The sequence below is a fragment of the Lycorma delicatula genome, chromosome 5 (assembly GCF_047948215.1).
Source record: "Lycorma delicatula isolate Av1 chromosome 5, ASM4794821v1, whole genome shotgun sequence".
Lineage (NCBI taxonomy): Eukaryota > Metazoa > Arthropoda > Insecta > Hemiptera > Fulgoridae > Lycorma > Lycorma delicatula.
Window position 1 is genome coordinate 38,104,844 of NC_134459.1, and position 26,403 is coordinate 38,131,246.

Here is a 26,403-nt window from a genome sequence, read left to right on the forward strand (position 1 = left end):
GAAGATCTTGTCAGAACTATTAAGTGACCTAAATTAGAGGTGTTAAAGATTACAATCTTCAACAACTTTATCCTGTTGTTTACAGTGCTCATCTGGAAGTGTTAGGAACTTCTCTAACACATGGTTGAACAATATAATAGATCTATCCTGTGTTTGTTCATTTAGAATACCAGTTTGATGAAATTAGAGAGTTTGTAAATTTCATTTCATTTAAATTGTTGATTTAATGACTTTTATGAACTGTGGATAAAATTTGTATGTATAGTTAATACTGTATAAGTAGACTGATTCTGTAAAATGATTTACAAAGGTTGATTCTGTTGTTTTGTGTAATTTTTTACGTGCTCTTTTTTTTATAGTGGTTAAATGTATATTCAGTCCACCAGTTCAATATTTTGCATAATCAAAGGAATGACTAACTAATTTATAGCAATTAATAATAAATAATTAACTAAACAATACAATGTTTAACAATATTTAATAAAATAAAAGTATTACTTACCATTAATTAATAGTTAAATGTTTAACTAAGTGGAGTAAATTATCATCAGTAAGCTTACGCACATTTTATAATTTTTTTTTTTTACTGATTTTTTAAAACCTATAAGGGAACCGGTTTTATGTGCACAATAAAACTAAGGAAAAAATATAGAAAATTATTTTTAAATAAGTCTGTAGAATGCAGTTAAATAAAAGCTTTTAATTATCATGAAAAGTAAACTGGAAACAGAGATAAATAAGAATTTTTTATGGTGTATCCTGTGATGTATAGCGATCTAAGTTAACTGAACTAAGTTTTATAATAAATGTTTTTAAACAGTTACTTCTAAATATGTCTAATCATCTTTGTGATATTCCTATAAACCCACCCTATAACAAATGAATATTCTGAATTAAATATGTACAAAATGTACAAAATGATATATTAAATGAACAGAAAAAATTTAAATCCAACAAACATGTTGATCATATTCTAAATATGCATCTGTATAATTAAAACAAATACAAGTAGCAATATCAGCTGGTACTGCTTCACCTATTAACTGAGGTTAGTCATAAAGATGACTTAAAAATTTTGAACTTTTTTTTTTAATATTTTATACATTTGATGAAGCTTGCCATTCCAAAAATGAATTCTCTTAAATTAAGGATTTATGTTTTCATTGACATTGAAAATAATTTATAATTATAATAACTTATGCTTTTTAAGTCTATTTTTTCATTTTATGTTGTATAAAGTATACAATATATTGTTTACATGTGTGTGTTGTGGGGAGGGGTGAGGGGAAGTATGTTCTCATGTCTGTAATGTTTAGTTTGAATTTATATGAAATAAATCAAAACTGCATTTAAAAACTTTTCTAACTTTAAACGGTTTTTATTATTATTTTGAATTACATTACTTTACAAAATATGTTGCATTTTTTTATGAGAAACAAGAAAAGTGAAATAAATTGGAAAAATCCGACTGGCACTGTCAATACTTTTACAAAGAACATCATTCATTCTAATCTTCTTTATTTTTCTCAAAAGAGAAGAAAACTGTTTTTCTTCTTCTATTTTATTTTTTCACAGGAATATAGAGGAGAAGAGTGAATCAATTTAACTTCCACTTTAAACATCATTAAAGAAAAATAATATGAAAACATTATTTCCTCTGTGTGTGCGCATACACACACACACACACACACACATATATATATATATACGCGCGCGCATACCCACGCACTCGCGCGCGCGCGTGAAAAAGAGTAGAACATTATATTTAGTATTTTTAAATCTCTTTTAATATTTTTGTTATAATTTCAAAGATTTAATCAGTTATTAGATTATTAGATTTTCATCGTTAAAGTATTTTAATATGATCAAATATAAGTTTGAAAAAATCTGAGATTAATCATGTGACAATGACTTTTACAGACATCCAGTGATGGCAGAAAAACCTGAGATCTTGTTACTCCAGGACAAAAATTTGTTCCTCAACACAATAAAAACTTAAACATTGCAAAGCAACAGTCATTTGTTAAACTGCATTCAAAATTTAATCAAAACTTCAAATCAATAATAGAAAAACCTTCCCAGATTTTATTCCAACCAGGTTTTTGATTCTCAAGCAATTGTCAGTACAAATAATTAAGTAATGAACACATCAATGAATAACACTGATAAAAAAAAATGTTTTTAATGTTTCTCTAAGTGATACCATTTCCTGAATTGCTTTTATGCATACATTACAGATCTGTAAATATAATTTTTCTATTATCCTTAGTTTTAAATAGATTACACTTCAAAAAAAATTAAGGCAAAATATAGTTAAATGTAAAATTTATAATTTTGCATGGCCAAACCTGTGTTAGAATGATTTCGCTGATGCTTTTCTTTTATAAATAGCCTCAGGCACATCCCAAATTAATGTCCAATAATAATCGGCTAACATGTTAGTATTCCATTTCCCTTTATTCCATCACTTTCCATCACTGAAATGTCTTGATGGAAACATTCACCATGTTCGTCACTTATGTCATCAAGGTTGTCCGGGAGAAAATTCAGATGTGAGTGGAGGCAATGTATTTTCAAGACATTACATCCCATAGCTCTGTATAAAGTAAGAAGTCGATTAACAATATCATGGTAATTGTCGGATTTTTGTTTGCTAATTTTTGTATTAATGTTTTACAAACATCTCTAACTGAAGCCCAAGCTGCACTTTCTACATTTTTTAACATTCAGTGAAATACATCATTTTTGACCAACTCTCTTATTTGAGAACCAACAAATATTCTTTAATTTTTCCTCCACTTACATTCAAAAATTTCTGCCTGATGTACAAAAATCTGGGACTATTCTTCTTCACTGCTTTTACAAAATTTTTCATTAGTCCTAGCTTGATATAGAGAGGGGGTAAAAATATTTTTTTGGGTTCAGCTAAGGGCTCATGAATAATATTTTTCCATTCGAAATTTTAGTTGTATCATTTCTTCCACTCTTTGGTAACATAACTTTTATCCCTAGCTCAGCTGTCTCATTCACAAAGAAAACACATGTACTTTGTGTTTTAAAACACATGTGCCTAACCACATGCCTAACAAACCATAGCTATAACTTTCAAACCATCACATATGTTCCTGCTGTTTTTTATAATTTATTTTTTCAAGAACATCATTCATCACATCAAATGTCTCTTTCAAACTAATACCATAAGCGAATGGTATCTGTTGCCATTGTGTAGTAGAAACACTTTTAAACTATACTTGGACGAATCTATGAAAAGGCGCCAGTCCTCAGGTTTGTGAACAAGAGTAACATAAGCTCATCAATATGTGTACAATAAATCAAGTTATTTTCATCAATAAAGTACTGAGAAAGTTCTTTTTGTTGGCTTCAAAAGCCCAAAATTTTTGTATTTTTTTGAAGTAAATTTCAACCTTTCAGTCTTGATCCTAACTGTTCAGCTTGATTTTTTGATAAATTTAAATCTCTAAATATGTCATTTAATTCACCTTGTGATATAAGATGTGGCTTATTGGAAGATAATTCAAAATCAAAATCATTGTTGTCTTCTTCAGTACTGCCTGATTCTTCATCGCTGCTTTCAAAACATACATTCACAGGTGGCTCAGGAACTGGAATAATTTCATTGTGAGGTACAGGCCTGATTGCAAATTTCAATGAAGGATATTTTACAGTATGTTTAGATTTTTTAGAAATTCCAGACACACTTGTTAATCAAAAGTAACAATTGGTTACATGATCCTTTGGTTCACGCTAAACCACATACACCAAATAGCAAAGCCTTCCATGTATGCAGAAGCTGTGTTTTCAGCTACATGTTTTGACTTGCACAGACATGATTAACCTTGTCCATGAAGGCCTTTCAGCATCCTCTTAAATATACAGAACAATTAGTCCATACTATATGAGGAGCCCACATCTTATCCAGATCACCAATTTTACATTGAAAATACAAATGATATGCTTTTTTAATTAAAGGTGTAATGTTTTTTCTATTTAATTTTACGGTAAACTCACCACATACATAACAAAAGACATCCACATCATTACACAACATCGAGGCACTATGACACTGCAACTGTTAACAAACTTAAGAATGAACAAAATTAATTCATTCCTAAATCTAGTGCTTAATACAAACAAACAGCTGTGTTTTCAGCTACATGTTTTGACTTGCACAGACATGATTAATCTTGTCCATGAAGGCTCACTCTTCAGTATTAGATATGATATCGTAATATGTGACTATAATATGATTTAATTCTTTTTCTAGTATTATTTATTTACAGCTTACAAATTATGTTAACAAAGTTAAACAATAAAAAATGAGCTAGCAAAATGCAATATAGGAGCTTAAAATGCTAACTATATGTTGAAAAATGAAAAAAATCCTTTAATTAAAATTTAAACATTTTTCAAAAATGGTAGGTGATAGAAAGATTCTGAGTTCATATTCGTTTTCAGTATCAAAAAAAGATTAAAATCATGTATCAAATGTTAGGAAACAAAAATTATGTTTATCAGTGTGATCATAAACATTAATTTAAAACGATTTTGTAATTTTAAAAATGGTCTACTTAAAAACTACTTAAAATGTGAGATAAATAATAGAATTATTTCACATGATTGACACATGGATAAAATGATAATGGTCAAATCCACATTTAAAAAACAAATAAATAAATTATAAATTATAAATATATAAATAAATTATAAATAAATAAATAAATTTTACTAGAGTTAAATTACTCTATATCCAGTAACAATTCATTATGTGTAAGTTGAATATGATGTCAGTGTGTCTTGATACTAAACCCCATACTAAATTAATTTGTGTTAAGAAATGGATTTAAATTTTTTTCCAATAGCAGACACATATATAAATATCAAAAGTTAAAAAGAAGTTAATGATATAACTTGTGAATTTTAGTACAATATAACTTTAAATTTTTAAGTTGAGATATAACCTGACATTTTCAATAAAACAAAAATATATTAACACTGTGACTGTGATTTAGTGTTGGGAAAGAGCACTTGACAGTTATGAAATTAACATTTTAATTTATGATTATAATACATTGTTAATAATACACAAAAAAAGTATTATTCTTTCTAAAATCAAGTTTATTTGAATATCCCTCTTTTATGTCCATGCTAACACGCATGTTTCAATTTATTTAGATTATTTTTAACATTCAAAAATATTTAAAATAACAGTTTCTACAGCAACTGTCTGTTTCTTCTTATTTAATACATTTCAAACTACTTATCCACTTGAAAAGTACAATTACACAGTTACTATAGCTAACTGTTTTTGTAATTTATTAAAATGAGAGTTCCTGATTTCTCTTCTCTTTCTTCCTTTTTATTTATATCATTATTCTTTCAATAACAATTTTATAATCATCCAGAGCAATAAAATTTTGCTTTAAAATCCACTATCATTACAATAACTCAGTAAATACATTCATCAGTTGATAAAATAGAATTTTTTTTTAATGTTATAGACTTAACTTCAAATTATATGAAACTGTGCTTGTTGAAATTTTTTCAAAATCATTATACAGTTCCTTTATCAGCATATTTTATAATAAGTATTTAGGTACTATGTTAAATTGGTAAGAAAAATCCATTCGGCAAATGATAAGATAGCATTTGATCATTTTCTACATTTAATATGTTGTTTACTTCTTTTATTTCATATCTAGTTCATTGGTAAATTTCCTGTCATTCAAGTGCATTGAGATCGTGATTTTTATGTGTTATTGTATATTTTTGTATGTATGCCCTGTTGCTTCAAGATGATTTAAAATATTATTGTATGAAATGTTTGTTTATATTCTCTGTATCTCGAACATATGTGCATTAATTTTGCCCAATTTAGGATTTATTTTTAGATGATTTTTTTTAAAAACAAAATCTAATAACACTGTCTACATTGCCAGAACTCAGTTAATCAAAAACATTCCCTTTGAAGTATTTTATAAAATAAATCTGAATGAATTCAAATCAAACTGGTCTAGCGTGAGCTAATTTTTTTTCATTATTACCCTCCCTTAATACCAGCTTCAGTCCATATTTCAAATATTAGTACAAAAACATTGGCTTATATCATTCTTTGGAAGATCAGTCCATGTCAAAGGGTTCTTTAAATATATTGGTTTATTTATGAATATTACTAGCAAAAATTTCTAAATTATCATTTTGAAACTTTATGTTTAGAGTTGAATTTTTTAAATGGCCAAACAACCAGTATGAAACCATTAGATACTGATTTATCCTGTAGCACTCTGGAGGACTACTCCCTTTTGATACATCAAAAAATGAATATCCAGACCCAAGAGTCTGACAATAGGAAATGGAAATATATATTTATCTACCAGTTGTCTGTTGTGATTTATATTATTAAAATTCTTTTTATTTTATAGTTTTCAATTGTTAATGTTGTTAGAAATTACTTTTTATTTTATTGAATTCATACTTTTATGTATAATCAACACAGTGGTTACCATGTATTGTATTATTCATGCTGTTGTCTACATAATAAATAAGATATCCAGTTTTGATGTCAAAAGAAGAGGAATATGAAATGGAAAGTATGTTTCCAGCTTCTATCAACCTTTCATTAAAGGAATCATTAAAGCATCAATTAAACTCATTTATGTGTCCTTTTTTCAGTTGTTTCTTGTTTAAAGATAAACAGAGCTTATTAAAAAAATAATCCACTGTTCTCTCATAAAATTTTATAATAATTAAATAATTTTTATTAAACTTTAGTTTAATAATAATAATTTCTTAAAAGACACTAAATTAAACTTTAATTTAATTTGAAGATTGTTCTTTTGCATCCCTTCTCTCTTCTTGGTTAGTATAATTTCTGCCCCTTGGTCAAGAGTATTAAGGAATGACTATAAAGGAATATAAGTAGAAACCCAAAAATAATAATAGCAATAAATAAACATTACATTATATTTTGTTAAAATGAAATTTTTTTTGTCAAATTTTTATCTCATAATAAACTTATTTAAAAATCCATGCTGTATTTTACATCTTATAAAGATTAATCCAAGGCAGAAATCAGCTGCTGAAATACAATGTAAAAGTTGTTATATTTTAATTAAATTCATAACATGTTTTAAAAATTAGTAATTAAAATTCATAAACTGTTTATTCAGATTACTCTTCTGCATTAATTAAGGTTGTAATTATAGTTAACTCGCCCCACAGTACAGTATATACATTTAAATTTATGTCTACGTTGAGTTGAAAAGCAGAGTATTTCTCCAAGCTTTTTTCTTATTTCCACCTCATTAATTTATTTGCATTTTCCTTTGAAAATTCAACAGAATAAAGCTCTCATAACTGTGACAAATATTTAAAAATCAGATGACAAAAGAAACTCAAAATGAGATGTTGGTTGTTTGAAATAAAATTAAAGGAAACAGTCATTGTTCAAAAGACTACAGACTCATGAGACAACTTTATTTTATAATTCATATTTCATTAACTCCATATTCTTTTAAAAATTTTAATACACATTCCATTTCTTATATGGTTCTTTGTTATAAACATTTCATTAAAAGCATGAAACTTGTATAAAAATATTTTTTTTTTCGTGAAATTAAAATAATTAGAAAGAACTATGTACTAATCTACTAATATTAGTGTGCAACTTAATTTTCTCAGAAATGTCTTTGGAGAAAAACCTACATTCTGTAATAAAACTGATGTCATTATAAAAAAAATTGGGTAATAAATCTACCCAAATTAGTTTTAACTACTGAGCAGAGTGGTAGTGCCTTAGTTTTTCATCAGAGAGTTCTGGGTTGAAATCCTGGTCAGGGTTTGTATTTTTCATGCATTTCCAAATTTCTGTTCAATATTTCCAATCAATGCTTAAGTTTATATGTTAAATTACCTCTAACAAAAGTGATTTCATTCTTTTACAATACTTTTTTCTGCATATACAAATTCTCTTCTATAATACAGTACATTTCAGATTGATTACTCTAGAAAATATGTTCTAACTGACAGTCCATAGTCCTGCTAATTTAAATCAGTGAGCTTTGAACTTCATCTGTGGAAGCTGTCAATGATTTAACTTAATAAACAAAAAATTTCATAATTTTTTTCTTTACTACTTATAAGAATGAAAAATTCTTATTATAGTTTTTTATTGTCAGAAGTTATGTAATTAGCATAATTTTCTCTGAATAGCATCAAATTTTAGGAAACATTTTTAAAAAGATTAAACAAAAGGAGAAAATGATTAAAGAGAAATGCTTTTAAGATTACGCGCTTGAGTAAATTATAATGATAGATTGTTAACAAATTTAAAACCTGTAACAAATTAAATTTTTTATTTGACTCAGTTTCATTCCAAAGCATGCAAGTAAAATATAAGATGCAAGCATGTCTAATTTATTTAATTTCTCACTTTTGCTCAAAGTACTGTCTGATATTTTTAGAGATGTACTCACTACTGACAAGTTTTGATTCAGCTAACTTAGAATGCAGAGTAACTTTAACAAAAAGTATTGAATTTTTAGTATTTTATTGTGTAATAATTTGAAAAATAGATCAATTATGAAGTTTTTTCTAAATTCTTATACCACTAATGAAAAATAAATAAAATTTTTAAAAATTTATTTATTGTAATAAACAATTCCATTCCATGCAATAAACAATTTAACAATTAATAAATTGTCTGACAATATTCGAAAAATTTACTCATTACAGATGTAACCTAATTTTTTCTCATATGAAAACATGAACAGAAATTTTCTCCAAAAGAATGGTAACAAAGCATTTTCATCAAGATGACAGAGAAGATTTTAGGTCAGTTCAGATTTAGATCATCTAGAGAAGGTTTTTTTAGGTTTATTCCTCTAAGACTTGGAATGTTTCACTAGCTTCAAATATATACATATATATATATATATATATATATATATATATATATATATATATATATGTGTGTGTGTGTATAATAATCTGCTTAAGCCCTTTTATCTTCTGTTTTTCTTCATGACATTTAGCCATAAAAATTATGTAAAAATATAAATTTTTGAAATTTCACACCAAACAAATTTTATAAATAAAATTTTCTTAATAACTTTCTTCTGAATGTTTTCAGTGGCCTTTTCAACTATCCTCAATGACTGGTGCTAAGATGTTTCTCATCCTGGAGTCAGCTAATATTATTGCTGGTGTTTCTTTAGTTTTTTTTTTTTTTTAATTAGACAGATGCATATTTGGAGTGTACGAGGATTATTTTTTTTTCAAGGTCCGATGGGTCGCGAAATAAAAACCCGTACAAAAATTGGATGAACCTTTGCGCATATGTGTTGCGCAGTGTCTCTAGTATGGCCTTCAATCACGCCGCATCACTTCATTTAGTTCCGAACACACAGCTAGCACATAAACATGTCTACAACAATAGCATCTCCCGCCAAGTGTGAAGTGTGTGCGGTAATTCGATTTCTGAGGGGCTGAGGGGTGTAATGCAGCTGAAATTCATCGACGAATAAGTAATGTGTATGGTGAAACTTCAATGAGTGACAGCAAAGTGCGATAATGGTGCAGAAACTTTAAAGCAGGACGTACAGATGTTCATGATGCAGGCGGTCAGGGAAGGAAGCAAGTGTCAACCAATGATCTCATTGAGCGAATGGATGAAGTAATTCGAGAAAATCGTCGGTTCACAATTTCTTTATTGAGTGATTAGTTTCCTGAAATTTCAAGGTCAGCTATCTACACCATTGTGAGTGAGAGATTTCAGTATCACAAACTGTGTGCAAGATGGGTTCGCAAGATGCTGTCCAACCGTCACAAAACAATGAGAATGGACGCCTCCCTAACGTATCTCCAGTGCTACCACAATGAAGGAGAAGATATTTTGAACAAAATTGTCAAAGGGGACGAGACATGGGTCCATTTCGAAACTGAAGAAACAAAAGAACAATCCAAACAGTGGATGCATTCTCATTCCCCCAGTAAACCAAAGAAGTTCAAGCGAACAGAAAGTGTATGGCTACTGTGTTCTGGGACCGGAATGGAGTTCTCTTGGTGAAATTCATGGAACGTGGCACGACCATCACTGCAGCCTCATACTGTGTGACTCTTCAACGTCTACGAAGGGCAACTCAGAATAAGCAGAGAGGAATGTTGTCATCAGGCATTGTCTTTCTCCACAACAATGCTCGGCCGCACACTGCAGCTATAACAAAGAAGCTCCTGCAGCGTTTTCGTTGGTAAGTGTTTGATCACCCACCATGCAGCTCAGACTTGGCTCCAACCGGTTTTCACCTCTTTGCTCACATGAAACAGTGGCTAGGAAGACAACATTTTGGCACAGACATCAAGCTGCAGACCAGCACAGAAACATGGCTGAAAACACAGGTGGCTCCGTTCTATGATGAGGGTATTATAAAGTTGGTACCATCCTATGGCAAATGTCTAAATCGTTGTGGCGACTATGAGAAATAGCGTAACTATATAAGTACTTGTTACAAATAAAAATTTTTTATTTTCACTGTGGTTTTAATTTTGTGACCGATTGGACCTTAAAAAAAAAATAACCCTCGTATTTGAAAAGTATTAATTTGAATTAAGTTTGATGATTTAGTACATTGTTGTTGAGCTTTTGAATGAAAGTATACAAGCACACAACAATGGTATACGAAATAAACACATTCAATTCAAATCCAACGCACTTTTAGATTACATTCTAAATAATTTTCTGCCTAATTAAAAAAAAGATCATTAGCATAGCACAAGCTGATGCCAGGGTAAGAATGATATCACTAGTAATTGAGATGGTAATCACAACTGAAAATGTTTTGAATATTAAAAACATCTTATTTATCAAATTTGGTTCAGTAAAAGTTTATGTTTATTTTAAAACATATCATTTCTTTTGTGTTAACTAAGCACAGAAGGAAACAAAAATCTGATAGATAATTTACCAGAAAATTTAACTAGACAATGACTAAAAGTTTAGCAAATCTATCATTTTAATGTTTGCAGCAGAAAAACAATGATATGACCTTGAATATGAATTACAATGTAACTAAAAAAAAAATTAAAATGATATGCCATAACAAAAACATAGCTATTATCAACTAGTGAATTAAAATATTTCTGATAAACCATAACATTATTATTTTGTAATTTATCTGCATAATACTGAAGTATTATGCAGATAAATTACCATTGTTCCATTGTTCCATTGAAAGAAATTACATTAAGAACCAGTAAATAAAAAGTAAGCATGCCTTTAAATAATTCATGTTGTTAGTACTGTGTGTTAGGTTTAGTTCCAAGATCACAAGATATATAAAATTATACAAGGCTGCAATTTAATTCATTCCTAATATTTTGATTGACACTTCAGCAGTCATATATTAAGATGAAATTAAATTCATAAAATGAAGTCGTTCTGAAAAAAAAACAATGCTTTGTTTAACTAATTCTGTCTAAGCTTAAGTTATAAGACATTCCCTAAAGTTTGGATTAATATAACAATTTTTAAATTTTGTATGTGCTTTTACACAAACAACAAACTTTATTAAATGAAGAATCATATTACCTGCTACCACTTACAAAACCTTACTGGAATAGCACCAGACAAACTAATCATAAAGATTGCTTCCCCTATTTTATTTTAATTACCTTAATTTCTATAATAACTTCCTACCTGGCCTCCTTGCTCCCTAAAAATAATTGTTGGATGTAAGATATAGGACATGAGTAAGCTTTTTCAAAATTGGACCTATCAGTCTATTGATTTAACAAATTATTATGATCTTTATGTTTATAAACATCCTATACATACAGTATGGTGGGATGACACATCCTGCATAGAATAAGGGTATGTAATATTGTTCCATTAAGAAATAACTGTTTCCAGCACTTCTTGAAATTACACAAATATTTAACTATACAGTATTATTTAATGTTTGAATGGATTTGATGAAGGAAAGTAAAGAGAATTGTATTTATAAATTGATCAAACTAATGAAATATTGATCTATTTGACAAAACAACACATTTTAACAATTGTTAATTCACTTTCAAAATAATATGAAAATTGTACTTCCAGATTAATTTTTCACTGCTAACTCTGCAGCACCTTCTTAATGGAGTTAATGATACCTGTCTTTTAAGTGTTTAGGAATCACTTAAAAGACACTCACAGTATGTATTGCAACATGTTTGATTTCGTTATAAGTGTTCATTTATATATTGTTTTTATAAAATTTAATTTAAGTGTATATCTCAGTTTGTTAAAAGTATTGAGATTTTGGTTTTTACATGCTATGTGAAAATTTATTTTTTGTAGCTATTTTTTTTTACAATTGTCTTCTGTTTCTATAAGATGACTGCAAAAGGTTTAAACTGTTACAAGTAGCATACCTACATGTCCTTTATATCTAGTAGACACTAAATACTACATCAAACAAATTGGAAACATATTACGAATTCTATTTTCTTCTTTTCCATCGATTCAAAATGGATGAAGAGATTACATTAATTCTTTTAAAAAATGTTTCTTTTCTGTAGTACTTATTCAAAAAAAAAGATTATTAATATTGCATCTTGTTACTCGAACCACAAAAACCAACATTTTATTAGTATGTAATATGAGATAGATAAATCTAAAATTTTAAGTTGATCCAAGTATTTAATCATTACAAGTAAACAAAAATCAATACTTTGTTCCAAACCAGAAAATTTACTAAATTATTGTTTAATTTTATAATTTAGATAATCAGATAAACATGGTCAAGATATTCTATAAGTGGAATGAACCAAACAAACTACATTTATTTAGATTCCCTCCATTAAACAACAAGATTTTGCACTCAGATTTTTAACCATCTTGTATGGTATTGTGTTGCATATATTATAACATAGAAAATAAAATACAATGCATGGAGAACACTAACATTTATGAAGAAAAGACTTAAAATTTAAAATTAGAAAAATACAAATAAATAAGCGAATTCATTTATTTATTGTACGATTACCAATTTTTTTCTGGAAATAATTTAATTTATAAGCAGAAATTTTAACAAGTACTTTCTGATTGTTGTACAGTGCTGTGATTTTGTTCATGCTCAAATTAAAATAAAAATACATCACATTATTCATACCTTGTCCATATTGATATCAATATTACCAGAATGGTCTCTTCAGAAATTCTTATAATAATATCCTCCAGCCATAATACAAAACTGTAGGTAACATATGAAGGTAGCTTCTTCATATCCTTTAACAAGCTTAGTTCCTAATTATCTTTAGGTGACTGTTTCCTCCTTTCCATGCAAAACAATTTATACCATAATATATTCACTAATTATTAATGTGTTTTAAAAAAACTTTCATTGTATTCTACAAACCTTACACATATGACTAATTATAAATAAATGTAATTTAAAATATGTAATTATTGAGCTGTACTTCCAAATATATCACTCATTAAATTAAATAATTAGGCATTAATATAATTAACTGTATATAGTGGGAAATAAAACCTTGAAAATAAAAATGATCAAATTTTATTTTTAAAAATGATTTTATTATTACTTCTTACTGTTTCAGATGAAAAAGCCAGAGTATTCCAAAGAGATGTAGATAGTGCATGTGTGTTTCACAATGCTAGTTCCAGGTTTGCTGATGGATTCAGATTTGGTTTAGGTAAGTAAACAAAGTTGTTTCTAAAAGGTCTTTCTTTTTTTCATTATATTTATCAGTTTTTACTAAAGCTATAGTTTTTACTATATCTTGTAGTTTTTTTTGTTTTTTTTACTTCTTATTATAAAGTTAAAATCAAAATGATTAGACTAATGTGAAAGATGACAGAAGAAAATACTTAAAAACATTGTATAATTTTTTTAAAAAATAAAAGATCAAATAGAAATAAAGATTATCATTGTTAGACTGGCAAAACATATTCTAAATCTCTAAGACGTATTGTTACATTATATAACTGTAATATAAGATTAAATTCTTCATTAGAAGTCCCTGAAATATAGTTTACTTAATTTAGTTATGAAATACTTTAGTTATGAAATTACTTAATTTAGTTTATTTATTTAGTTATGAAACTAAAAATTCAAACATATACGGTTTAAGTAATTGCATTAAAAGATCTTTAAAGTTATACTCTCTTATTTTTACCTCATTTGTTTTATGTACGTACATACATTAGTTGTATCTGCAAGTATATTTGCTTGTACGTACATTGTTCCAAATAGGAGAATTTTTTTAGAATACCGGAAAGGTTAATTTTTCTAAATAAAAATTAATTCCCCCCCTGTGGCCCAATGAGATGAGGATGATATGTATGACATGTAAACAAGGTGTAGTCTTGTACAGACTCCAACCAACCATGGTTGAGACATATTGTTAATTGAACCCCAACCACAAAAGAACTCTAGCATCCACTGTCTAGTATTCATATCTATATAAAAACCACTAATTTTTATTAGGATTTGAACCTCAGAACCTTCAACTTCAAAAATCAGCTGCTAAACAACTGATTTGCAATGACAGTACTAGACCAGCTCGGTAGGATGATCTATACTTTTTATCTAAGAAAAGATTTATTTTCCTTTCTTAGATTAAAGGTATAGAAAAATATATGAACTTTTGGGAAATTTTAGACAAAATGATCAAGAAAATGACTAAAAACCAATTTTTATTCCTAAAATGGGAATCCTAGACTGATATCTCAAAAAGTGTTTGAAAAAAAATCTGTTGTAAATATTGGATTTAAATATGTGTATAAAATTTTCCATAGATTGCAAAGCAAGCCAGATAACCATTTTTTTCCAGGAAAGACAGAAGTAGGCCCTAAAGAAACAAAAGTTGTTTCAAATTGTATGACCTTTAATTATTATTGTTCCAGTAATTTTTTGATAGAATTTATAATAACCAAAAAAATTACAAAAAAAAGAAGAAAATAGTTTGTTATTAAACGAGGGTGGCACATTTTTTAAACACGTTCCCATGATAACTTATAATTATTTCTGATAATAATCAAATTACTTATGGTGAAAATCTCATTTAAAACAGACCTGTACTTCTTAAGTTACAATCTAGTCTAAAGACAAACAATAATTCTAAAAATAAAATAATTTTTTTTAAAGTATATTTTAATGTTAAATTATAATTGTAATTATGTTTGACTTAATTAAGCGATAAGAAAAAATTAATGAAATTTTGTTTGTTGTAACTATTCATGCAAGAGCACAACCAAACAGAAGTAAAATAACACTCTGCCAATTTAAATTTACAGATCCAGTCCAAAATAATAAAACTTTGAATTAATTTTTTCAATTTTATTTTTACAGAAAAAGGTTGTGCACTCATTTTATTTTCTTAGAACTGACTAATGAAACAAGTATTAAGTCATGAAATATATATTTTTTTAAGTAAAAAAATATTTTACACCAATGAAGTGAATGAAGCAAAGTCTTTTCTTTTATTTTCAACTAGCACCAGCTGCTATGGTCATAGTCACTAATAAATGTCAATATATTATAGCAAAACAGCTCCCAAGGTTGTTTAACTTTGGTGATCTATAGGAACCAGTTTATTGGCTTAGCTTATAACTATACACTAATATGTTATGTTGCCCTTAAATCACAACCTTCAATTCCAGAATGCTACTTACTGAGATATCCAAAGATTTGCATTTATGATTTGCTGATAACAACAATGATTTGCATGGTAAAAACATAATGATCTTTTCATCAGAATATCCTTCAAAAATTTGGAAAACTGATTGTAGTCAACTTTAAACTTGACTAAATTGTATTCTTACAAATTAATAATTTTGATTTACCTTACTCTTGTGAAAAGTGGTAAACTGACCAATCACCTTTGGTCCTTTTCATTGCCCATCTCTTTCTTCATTCTCAAATCTTTCCTCATTATCAGTGGATGCAGGTCTATCACTATTAGGTTCTTCATCCTGAAGAAACTAGAACCTTTAAAATCAGTGAGCGCTCCTTTGTAAGTGGTAGGGGGATACCCATGAACCAGCACAAGAGACTGTTTCCAATCCATTGATGAACTATAAGTCAACTGGCTGAAAGTGTCCTGTCAGATAAAGACAGGCCTCCTACTCATCCTCTCAGTATTCTATATTACAATGGACCATTACAGGTAGACTATGCTAATTTTTTTGGAATAATTATCAACATAATCCTTAGGTGGGAATTCCATGTTACACTATCAACTTAATTTTCTGTTCAAGATCAAAGTTTTTTACAAATATTATTTTTACATTAATAGTTTTTTATCAGGCTAATTTTAAGATCCTAATTAACATCTGATTTAGCTCTCTAGTGTAAATTGATTACAAAACAATAATTTTTGTACTTCAAAAACAAGCAATAAGAATAAGTTTAGTTTTAAAATAGAAGGATTTTTATCTATTCAATTTTTTTTTAAATCAGTATGATGCCATTCCGTATTATCTGTATTTATTCTGTAATCTTTTTAGTTTTTAAATATCAATCATTCAAGCACCATAGAGATTATTCATTTATATTTGATCAGAAATGTGATTTTCACCATAACTGTGTTCATCAAGATTAAAAGGGGCAGGATGTGATCAAGATGAATGAAAGTTCAAATAATCAGTTAGTGACATAGAGCCTATAGATTACAATGTAAAAGAAGTGTAAAGCACAGGGACTTATTTGAAACAGTTTTCAATTAACAAACTGATTATAAATTGAAACTTTTCTTACATTAAAATCATTCTGAAGAAAATACACCTACAATAACTAACTATTAGACTGCTAAAATTTCTTCCAGTCCAATCTATAACCCTTACTTTAATGACGCAATAATATGAAAAATCAAAATTTCCCAATTTGAAATCCTTTTTAAATGAAATTCATTCTATTGTGCTTATTACGTAGTATTCTACCGACTTCAGATTAATAAATCAAACCAAAATTATAAAGAAATGAGGTTAACAAGAATCTGAAACATTTTTTCATTACCTATTGTTTTTATTCAGTTGAGAATTTATTAAATTTATTCACTCTTATCCAGACAAAAACCAGTGATATTGTAAGTATTAATAAGCTATAGTTAAAAGTTGTGACTGGTTGAAACTTACATTTATGACTTGCTAATCTACTTTTAAACACAACATAAATTTATAAAAATTATCAGTATTTTATTCTTTAAAGAAATTCATGGAAGTTGCTCACTAATTAATCTCAGTACGTTAGTTGTCTTATTAATTTCATTTTTTTTTATTAAAATATATTTCTTAATTTCAAATCTAAGATTATAAATTAAATGTAATAAAAATATAAAACTAGATAATACTAACAAGGAATAGACTAATTACTCTACAAAGAATACTTATCTACATAAAACTAGTTAATATTAACAAAGAAGAGGGTTAGAAAATAATTTTATCCATTAACTAAATTATCACTTTTCCTTTTTGACTTATTGCTTTGACAACTCTCTAATTAAATATAATGAAAGGAGGGTTATTGAAAGCTTTGATGCATGTTCTGCCATTTTGATTGAGATTACATGGTACTGCATATTACCAATTACATTCCCATTCACTACTGTCAGTAGTTTCTTTTTGTGAGAAATAAACACACTCAGATGATGCAAAAGCAAATAATTCAGCATATTGAAAAGTGATAAAATTATACAGCTATAAAATTTGATTTAGAAATAATTAGATGATAATTTAATCTAAATTAGTAGATTTAACTAATATAAACTAGAAGATTTTTTAATCGGTATGGAAGAAAAGAAAGAATTTCATGATTTATTATTTTTTTTATTAACCATTTTGAAAACCAATTTCATTCTTTCAGTTAAAAGTCATTAACAATACAATTTGCATGTTTGATTTTATTTCTGTGATAGTAATTAATAAATAATAATATTATTAATAAGACATTCATTTAATTTAAATGTTAGCCATAAAATAACTTGCTCCCAAATTATTGGAATTTATTATTCAATAAGACCTTTCAGAGCTGTTCAATATCACCTTCTTCAGTGGAGTTACCATTGTTGCTAATAGTGTGTCCAGTCTGTTTTACATAATACTAATTTCAATTTCTGCAGCTTAATTTGTTTATTCCTGGGTTGCTATGTAAAATCACTAACATTTTCAAGAAAGATTACTCAGAGTTCTAACAAAACAAAACTAACAAACACAGAAATTACAAGTTAAACTGCAGTGATACCCTGATTGCATTAAATATTACACCAAACAGACATTAAATATTACACCAAACATTACACATATTGCACATCATCCATGATGATGTGCAAGCCACATCATCAACATGATGAATTCATACAGATCCCACAAACAACAGAATTAGATTTTACAGTAACTTATGGAAGTAGGATACACATACTAGGCTATTAATCACTCTGTGCAAATTCTGCTATTTACAACACATAAAAAAAAACATTTCAATGTACTTGAACAATATAAAATCTTCACGTAAAATTATACAAAATCAATTTATTAAACGAACAAAACGAGCAAATATAATATTATTTGCCCTAAGCGGTTTCCAAACCTTTTTAAGGCAGGCATCATTAACTCCACTGAAGAGGTACTACTAATTATTTCTGAAAAGTCTTATGAAGTAAAAGTCCACAATTCTGAAAATGAATCATTCTATATTTAATAATTTTAGAATTTTAAATGATAGGAAAATTCATTAATAGAATAATGAAGTTATTTAATTTTTTTTTTAATTATTAAAAAAGCAAATTTCATAATTAAATTATATGTATTAACCCTACATAACATTTATACTAAGTTATGTAAGAAAAAGTAAGAATTATTGTCGGTATAATTTTAATCCATTATTTATTATCAATCATAACCGCCACAACCCCACTCAATTTCATATCTGTTAGAAAAAAGTAACTTTCATACCAAAAGAGGGGCTTCTACAACTACTTAAAATTTTATAAATTTTTGAACAAAATATGTTAAAATTTCTTGGATTTCATTTTTTGATCTTAGAAGTTTTACACGGTGGTAGTTGAACAGTTCTCTATAAATACTCATATCTTAAAAGAGAGTGTATTTTCATGTATCACAGTAAATCATATTGCCAGCAAATAAAGGGATTCTGATTACAGTAATTGTAAGTAGGTGTATGATTGCGAGTAGTGACCTGATGTTACTTCAATAAATAAATAAAGTTTTATTTAGTTGTCAAAATAAGAAAACAATTATATAAACAATGTATATATATTGATAATTTTTTTCCTAATGTGTACATTGCAATCTGTTCAACTAGTCGGTAATAAGCAACCCGCTCCCCTCCCCCATAGCCAAATTAGATGAGGATAACATGTATGTCATGTAAATGAGTACAGTCATTTACTCATTGTACAGTATAGATAGTCTTGTACAGATTCAGGCCAACCATTCCTGAGACACATGGTTAATTGAACCCCAGCCAAAGTACCTTGATACAGTCTAGCATTCAAATCCATATAAAAGCAACTAATTCTTACTAGGGCATGAACCTTCGACTTTAAAAATCAGCAGTTAAATAACTGATTTTGCAATGACAAATTAACCACTAGATAAGCCTGGAATACTTATTGATATTCAACTAAAATTGAATTTGCTTTAACATACATTTTTTTTGTGATTTTGTGTCTTAAAAGATCTACTTATTTGTTAATTTAACAGGTGCAGAAGTAGGAATTAGTACAGCCAGAATACATGCTCGTGGTCCAGTGGGTGTTGAAGGTCTATTAACAACCAAATGGGTACTTAATGGTGATGGACATGCAGCAGCAGATTTTGCAGAAGGTGGTGATAAGACTTACCTACATGAAACCCTTCCAGTTTAAATAAATTGAATAATTAAAAAAAAACAAAATAATTATATAAATAGAAATGGGCCTAACAAATAAAACAACCTGTAATTTGTAATAACAAACAATATTTTATTTCACCTTTTTTTTTAAGTGATATGATATGAATATTGTATTCATTTGCAGGTAATAAAAATATCAAACAAATAATATTAAATAAAATAGTAAAAATTTATTTAGGGTAAAAAATGGAAGATTATTTTATTACATGAAAAATATTTATTGCTACTGAATTAGAATTCTTATTTTTAAAACAGATTAGAATTTACATATTCCTAAAAAATAAAAGGAATTTTTTCAAAGAAGATTTTAACTCTTTCCTTTTTAATTTTTTTACTATTATTTAGTGATTTTATGAACTCATTCATATTATTTTGTTTTTTTAATTTATTAATTTTATTTTCATTTGAATTCTGAACTTAATTTGCAAGATTTTTAATATAATTATAACTGATGAATATTTATTAAAACTTGTTTATTTATAAGTAAACTGGTGTAAAAAAATTAAAATGATTTTATTTCCATTTTAATCTAATGTTAGTTGTTAATAATTTTAACAATATTTTTTTTCCAGCATTTAAAATAATTTATCTTAATATATTATTATATGTAAGGATAAAATGATTCTAAAAAGTATTTATTTTTGTAAAAATTAAATTTGAAATAAATTTTTAAGTGGTTTTAGTAAAAAATAAGGTTTAGTTGTGATTTTTTATGAACACCAATCAACAGCTTAGAATAACACCCTTGTTTGTAAACCTGTGTAAACTCGTCATATTTTCCTATAATGAATAGTCATAAAACTGATTTACATCAGTGGATATTTTAATAGTTTTATCTTGTATACATTTAATTCATATTTTTAATGTAACACTTTTTGAATGGAGACTGCATTTTTCTTCTTATACATTTCTCTTTCTCGATGCAGATGAAAATCTCAAAATGTGCCTCACTGCTTTGCCTTATAAAAGGAAAGAACAACCACAAAATAACAACAGAAGACAGCAAGTAAGTATCTGAAAACAGCAGTCAATCATTTAATAATATACATTTAGAAAAACAAAAACAAATTACAAGACGAACAACTCACCGCTGACATAATTTTTTAAGCATTCATTTAATATAATAGATACTTAAATTAAAAGCAACAATTAAATTAACATACTTAAATATTTTAAGTATATTTATTTACTTAAGCTATATATTTATTTATTACACACACAAGCATGTGCGCATGTACACATGCACATGCACACACATCTGTATGTCTGTTCAAGAACTAACTGAACTTTATCTAAGAAAATTATTAATTATTTTTTGTGGCATAAAGTTAATCTCCTTCAAGTACTATCCTTGCTGTTATACACACTTTTCCAAATGTTCATTTCACTTTAGATGCAGCTTTGGAACGTACTTTTTGAAATAGCTTTCAAGGTGTACTGTGAATTTTCTTTTATGGACTCTTTTGCCTTAAATCCTTTTAATGTCCAATTAATTTTAATTTTGGGAAAAAAAGGTCAGGAAAGGCTAGGTAAGAGGGTAGAAAGTGAGTAAGAGAAGACAATGAGCACATTTTTTTGTAAAAAATTGTGAATTGGCTAACACATTTTCATGGTAAAAGAATCACAACAACTTGTGATTCTTTTACCATGCCAAAGTTCAGATCTCTTTTTCCTCGCATTTTAGCAGAGATGTCTGATGACTTCTGAGGTATTAGTGAAGGTTGAATGCCTGCAGCTAAAACAATGCCTTTGATGTCAAAAAGTGTCAACATCATCTTGTATTTGAACTACTTCTGAATGTCACATACGAGGTGCGACAATAAAGTAATGAGACTGATTTTTCTTTGCAAGATGTGGTAACCCTGCAGCTTGCATAGGCACACCATCTTTGACCTTGGTCTATAAGCTACTTCTAGTCCAAGCGGCACGTTGATGCAACTGCTCAGTTGTGAGTTGTGCTGTAATAAGTGAACACGTGTTTGTGTCTCTCGTCACAGAAATGAAACCGCAAAATATTGCGCAATGGTATGCCACTTTTCTTTTTGCGTTAAATTGGATGAAAACACAGCGACAACTTATGGTAAGCTTCTGGAAGGCTTTTGGAGAGGAGGTTATGTCAAGAGCTCAAGTTTTTCGGTGGCATAAAATTTTTAGTGAAAGCAGAACGAATGTTGAAGATGAAGACCGCAGTGGACGACCATCAACCTCACGGACAGATGTCAACTTGATCAGGGTGCGTGAAATCATACGATCTGATCGAAGATTATCCGTGAAAATGATTGCAGAAAAACTTAACATCAATCGAGAAACGGTTTGTCTAATATTAACTGAAGATCTTGGTATGAGAAAGATTTGTGCAAAAATGGTCCCCAAAAATCTCACACAACAGCAAGAAACACGGAAAAATGCGGCAGCCAATCTGTTAGAGCAAACGGAAATCAATCCAGATTTGTTGAGCCGTGTTATCACTGGTGATGAAGGTTGATTTTTCAATATGATCCAGAGACAAAACGCCAAAGTTCGCAATGGTGCTCAAAGGGATCACCCAGACCAAAAAAAGCTCGCATGTCAAAGTCAAAAGTGAAATGCATGCTTGTGTGCTTCTTCGATTCCAAGGGAATTGTTCATAAAGAGTGGGTGCCTCCTGGACAAACAGTTAACCAATATTTCTACAAAGAAATTTTAGAAAGACTTCGTAAATGAGTTCTTCATGTCCGTGCCAACATTGCTGATAATTGGATTCTGCATCAATATAATTTGCCATCCCATACTGCTCTGTCAGTACAGCAATTTTTAACCTCAAAACAAATTTCAGTACTACCACAGCCACCTTATTCACCAGATATCGTTCTGTGCGACTTTTTTCTATTTCCAAGAGTCAAAAGGCGGTCAAGGGGACACCATTTTCAAACAACACAAGATGTCCAAAAAGCTGTGACGAGGGTCTTGGAGGATATTACAGAAGATGAGTACCATCAATGGCAGAAGCGCTGGAATAAGTGTGTGCAATCAGAGGGGAACTACTTTGAAGGAGACCACACTAAACATGACTAAAATGGTAAGCAACATTTTTTCTCACATCAGTCTCATTACTTTATTGTCGCACCTCGTATTTCTAAAAAAAAAACTTTTCATGAGTGATGAAGATCATTTTTATGTTAATAGGAACTTAAATAAAGAAAACTATAGTTAATGGGCTATAAACAACCTGCAGCAAACCAATCCACAACCACTTCACTCACCCAAGACCACAATACAGTGCATGGCCAAAATGTAATATGATGATTTCAGGATTTAAAAACATATATCCTTTTTTTTGAAGATGGTGATGGAAACAATAAATGTTACAGCTGATTTTTAATGTGTAATGTTGAAAAATTGATTATATCAAATTGAAGAACTGCCATACTTAGCATATATAGACTTAGAAAATGCATTTGATAACATAGACTGGAATAAAATGTTCAGTATTTTGAAAAATTTAGGATTCAATTATAGAAATGGAAGAACAGTTACTAAAATTTACAGGACCCAAACTGTAACAGTAATAATCAAAGAACATAAGAAAGAAGCCATACTAAAAAACAGAGTCTGACAAGGATGTTCCCTATACTCATAATCTGTTCCCTATCTCCGATACTTTTTAATCTGTACATGGAACTAGCAGTTAATGATGTTAAAGAACAATTTAGATCCAGAGTAACAGTAAGATGAAAAAATAAAGATGCTACAATTTGCTGATAATATAATAATTCTAGCTGAGAGTAAAAAAGATTTAGAAGAAACAACAAATGTCATAGATGAAGTCCTTAGCAAGAACTACTGCATGAAAATAAACAAGAACAAAACAAAGTAATGAAATGTAGTAGAAATAATGTAGATCCACCACTGAATATTAAAATAGGAAGAGAAAAGATTACAGAGGTAGAAGAATTTTATTAATTGGGAAGTAGAATTACTAAAGATGGATGATGAAGCAAGAGCGACATAAAATGCCAAATAGCACAGGCGAAACGAGCTACCAGTCAGAAATATAATTTGCTAACATCAAAAATTAATTTAAATGTCAGGAAAACATTTTTGAAAGTATATGTTTGGAGCATGGTTTTATATGGAAGAAAAACTTGGATGATCGGAGTACCTGAGAAGAAATGATTAAAAGCTTTTGAAATGTGGTGCTATAAGAGAATGTTAAAAATCAGATCAGAGGATAAAGTGACAAATGAAGAGTTGTTGCGGCAATTTGATGAAAAAAGAACCATTTGGAAAAATATAGTTAAAAGAAGAGACAGAGACTTATAAGCCACATATTAAGGCACCCTGGAATAATTGCTTTAATATTGGAGGGATAGGTAGATGGGAAAAATTGTGCAGAGAGGCAACGTTTGAATATGTAAAACAAATTCTTAAGCGATGTAGGATGTAGGGGGTATACCAAAATGAAATGACTGGCACTAGATAGGGGATCTTGGAGAGCTGCATCAAACCAGTCAAATGACTGAAGACAAAAAAAAGCTTAAGATCGTTCAGAAATTCATAGATTGAATTTCAAACCGATTTAACTATACTAATTGCATATTAATTCGAAATGCAAAATGTTTTTTTTTAACTCAAAAGGACAAGGAACACAGGTAAAAGTATGTGATAAATATGATTAAATTTCATTTTTATATCATTCATTAGAGCAAAATTTAGATAAAGATTTAACATCATTACCTTAACTATTAACTTTAATGTGTTTTTCAAGTATTCAATCATGGTCCATAACATTTCCTTAAAATCTTCCATGTATTTTTTAGTCTGTACTTTTTCATATATTGTGAATTTACTAATTTCCACGTTACAAAAGAAATATTGAAAAAATAAAATTCCAAAACATTTTTTGTATTTCATTATAAAAATAATCTGCTATTGATTCATTCTTTTGTCATGGCTTCCGATACCATTAGAATATTGCAGCAAGGGTGTATCCAGCTCAAATCAGAAGAGGCGGAAATCTTCTGAATTTAACTTCTTTCATGTTAGAAGGTAGTCCATGGGGAGGGTGGGTGCTATGCAATAATACACAATAACAAAAGGAAAAATAAAGTACTGGTATTTATTAAAATTTATAATTTCTCCTTGTTAGAAAAAACCCATTATCGGTGAATGTTTAACATAACTAACCCATTTAACTAGTTTTCAACAGTGGAGCTTCTTAGCCATGTTTTAATTTGACAAAGGGAACTAAAAGAACTGTTGATAATACTTGTGCAGGGTTTTGAAAGCAATATCAGCAAAACCGATCTGAGTGGGCTTTCTGCAGCCTCCTCAGCGGGGAGCCCCGCCCCCGGGGCAACTTCTACGGATTTCTCCGCATCGTGAGTCCAGGGGACGGTCGGTTTTCCTTTCGCACCGGACGCCACACTGGCCCACGATCTTCCGCTGGCGGGAGTCGGGGCAGCGCCAATATTTTGTCTGGCTACCATCTGTTTATAGTAGCCGCACCCGCGGTAGTTAGCGGGGTGGTCTTCCTTACAGTTGATACAGACTGCCGGGGATTCTCTAGTTTTTGTGCAGGTGGCAGTCTCATGCTGCCTCAGGCAGTTGAAGGCCCTCGCGCAATAATTGCTTGAGTGCCCAAACCGCTGACAACGATGGCATTGGGGAGGGCCGCCCTTTGTACGTACTCTGACATCTTCACTCTGCAACAAAACAGGGTGTCGATATCGTAGATCTTACGGACATCAGGGGTCCTCTTCAGCGCAACCAGACAGGTGGCAGTTTCCTTGCCAATCCTTGTCGTCAATTTTCTCACCGACGAGACGTCCAGTCCCATCTCGGTGAGTTCTAAACGGGATCCCCCGGCATACCGACTTCAGCTCCCTGTCTCTCAACAGCTGGTAGGTGTGGTAAGCCACACCCTTGGACTGCACCACCCTAAAAGCCTCCTCGCTGTTAAGCTGAAGTCTCATCCGTGCATTTGGCAACGAGTCTGCCACGGACTAGGCCCGACATAGTCCCGTCCAGTTGTCTGGACAATCCAGCATGATTGGCGGGATCTTGCTCTTCTGTTGAGGAGCAAGATCGGCCGCCGGGCAGGGGCCCCTGTATCCATTGCCACTCTGGAGGCGCCAGAGCGGCCGGATGATGGCGTGGGCGGCCTGGAAGCGTTCGGGGAGCTCGGTCCCGCAGATGCAGAGGGTCTGGGGATCTTAGAACCCCCCAAACCCTTCTTGGCTCGCTTGGCCAGACGAGGGCGGGCCTCGTCTTTGCGTGTGGCAACTACGCTCTCCATTATAGATTATTATTAAAAATAAAGAAAAATAAATTTTAACTTAAATTATTGCTTAAGAATACACTTTCCTGAAATAAAACACAGCACAATACAATATAATAATAACACAATAGTTCTATACAAACTTTGTATAGGCTATACAATTACTAATATATACTAGCTATACAAGTACTAATGACTATAACAGTTCACTAT

The 26,403-nt window shown here is 29.6% G+C and overlaps 1 protein-coding gene across 2 annotated transcripts in view; it reads left to right on the forward strand.

Annotated features, from left to right (window-relative positions):
• Nucleotides 1-20,624, forward strand: part of P5CS (Delta[1]-pyrroline-5-carboxylate synthase) — a 264,054-nt gene extending 243,430 nt beyond the window's left edge. For both annotated transcript variants that reach the window (XM_075365901.1, XM_075365902.1), the window contains 2 exons: nt 13,618-13,713; nt 19,742-20,624. In XM_075365901.1, coding sequence (XP_075222016.1) covers nt 13,618-13,713; nt 19,742-19,905 — 260 coding nt within the window. In that variant the 3' untranslated portion in view covers nt 19,906-20,624. The remainder of the gene's footprint in view (nt 1-13,617; nt 13,714-19,741) is intronic.
• Nucleotides 20,625-26,403: the final 5,779 nt, after the last annotated feature.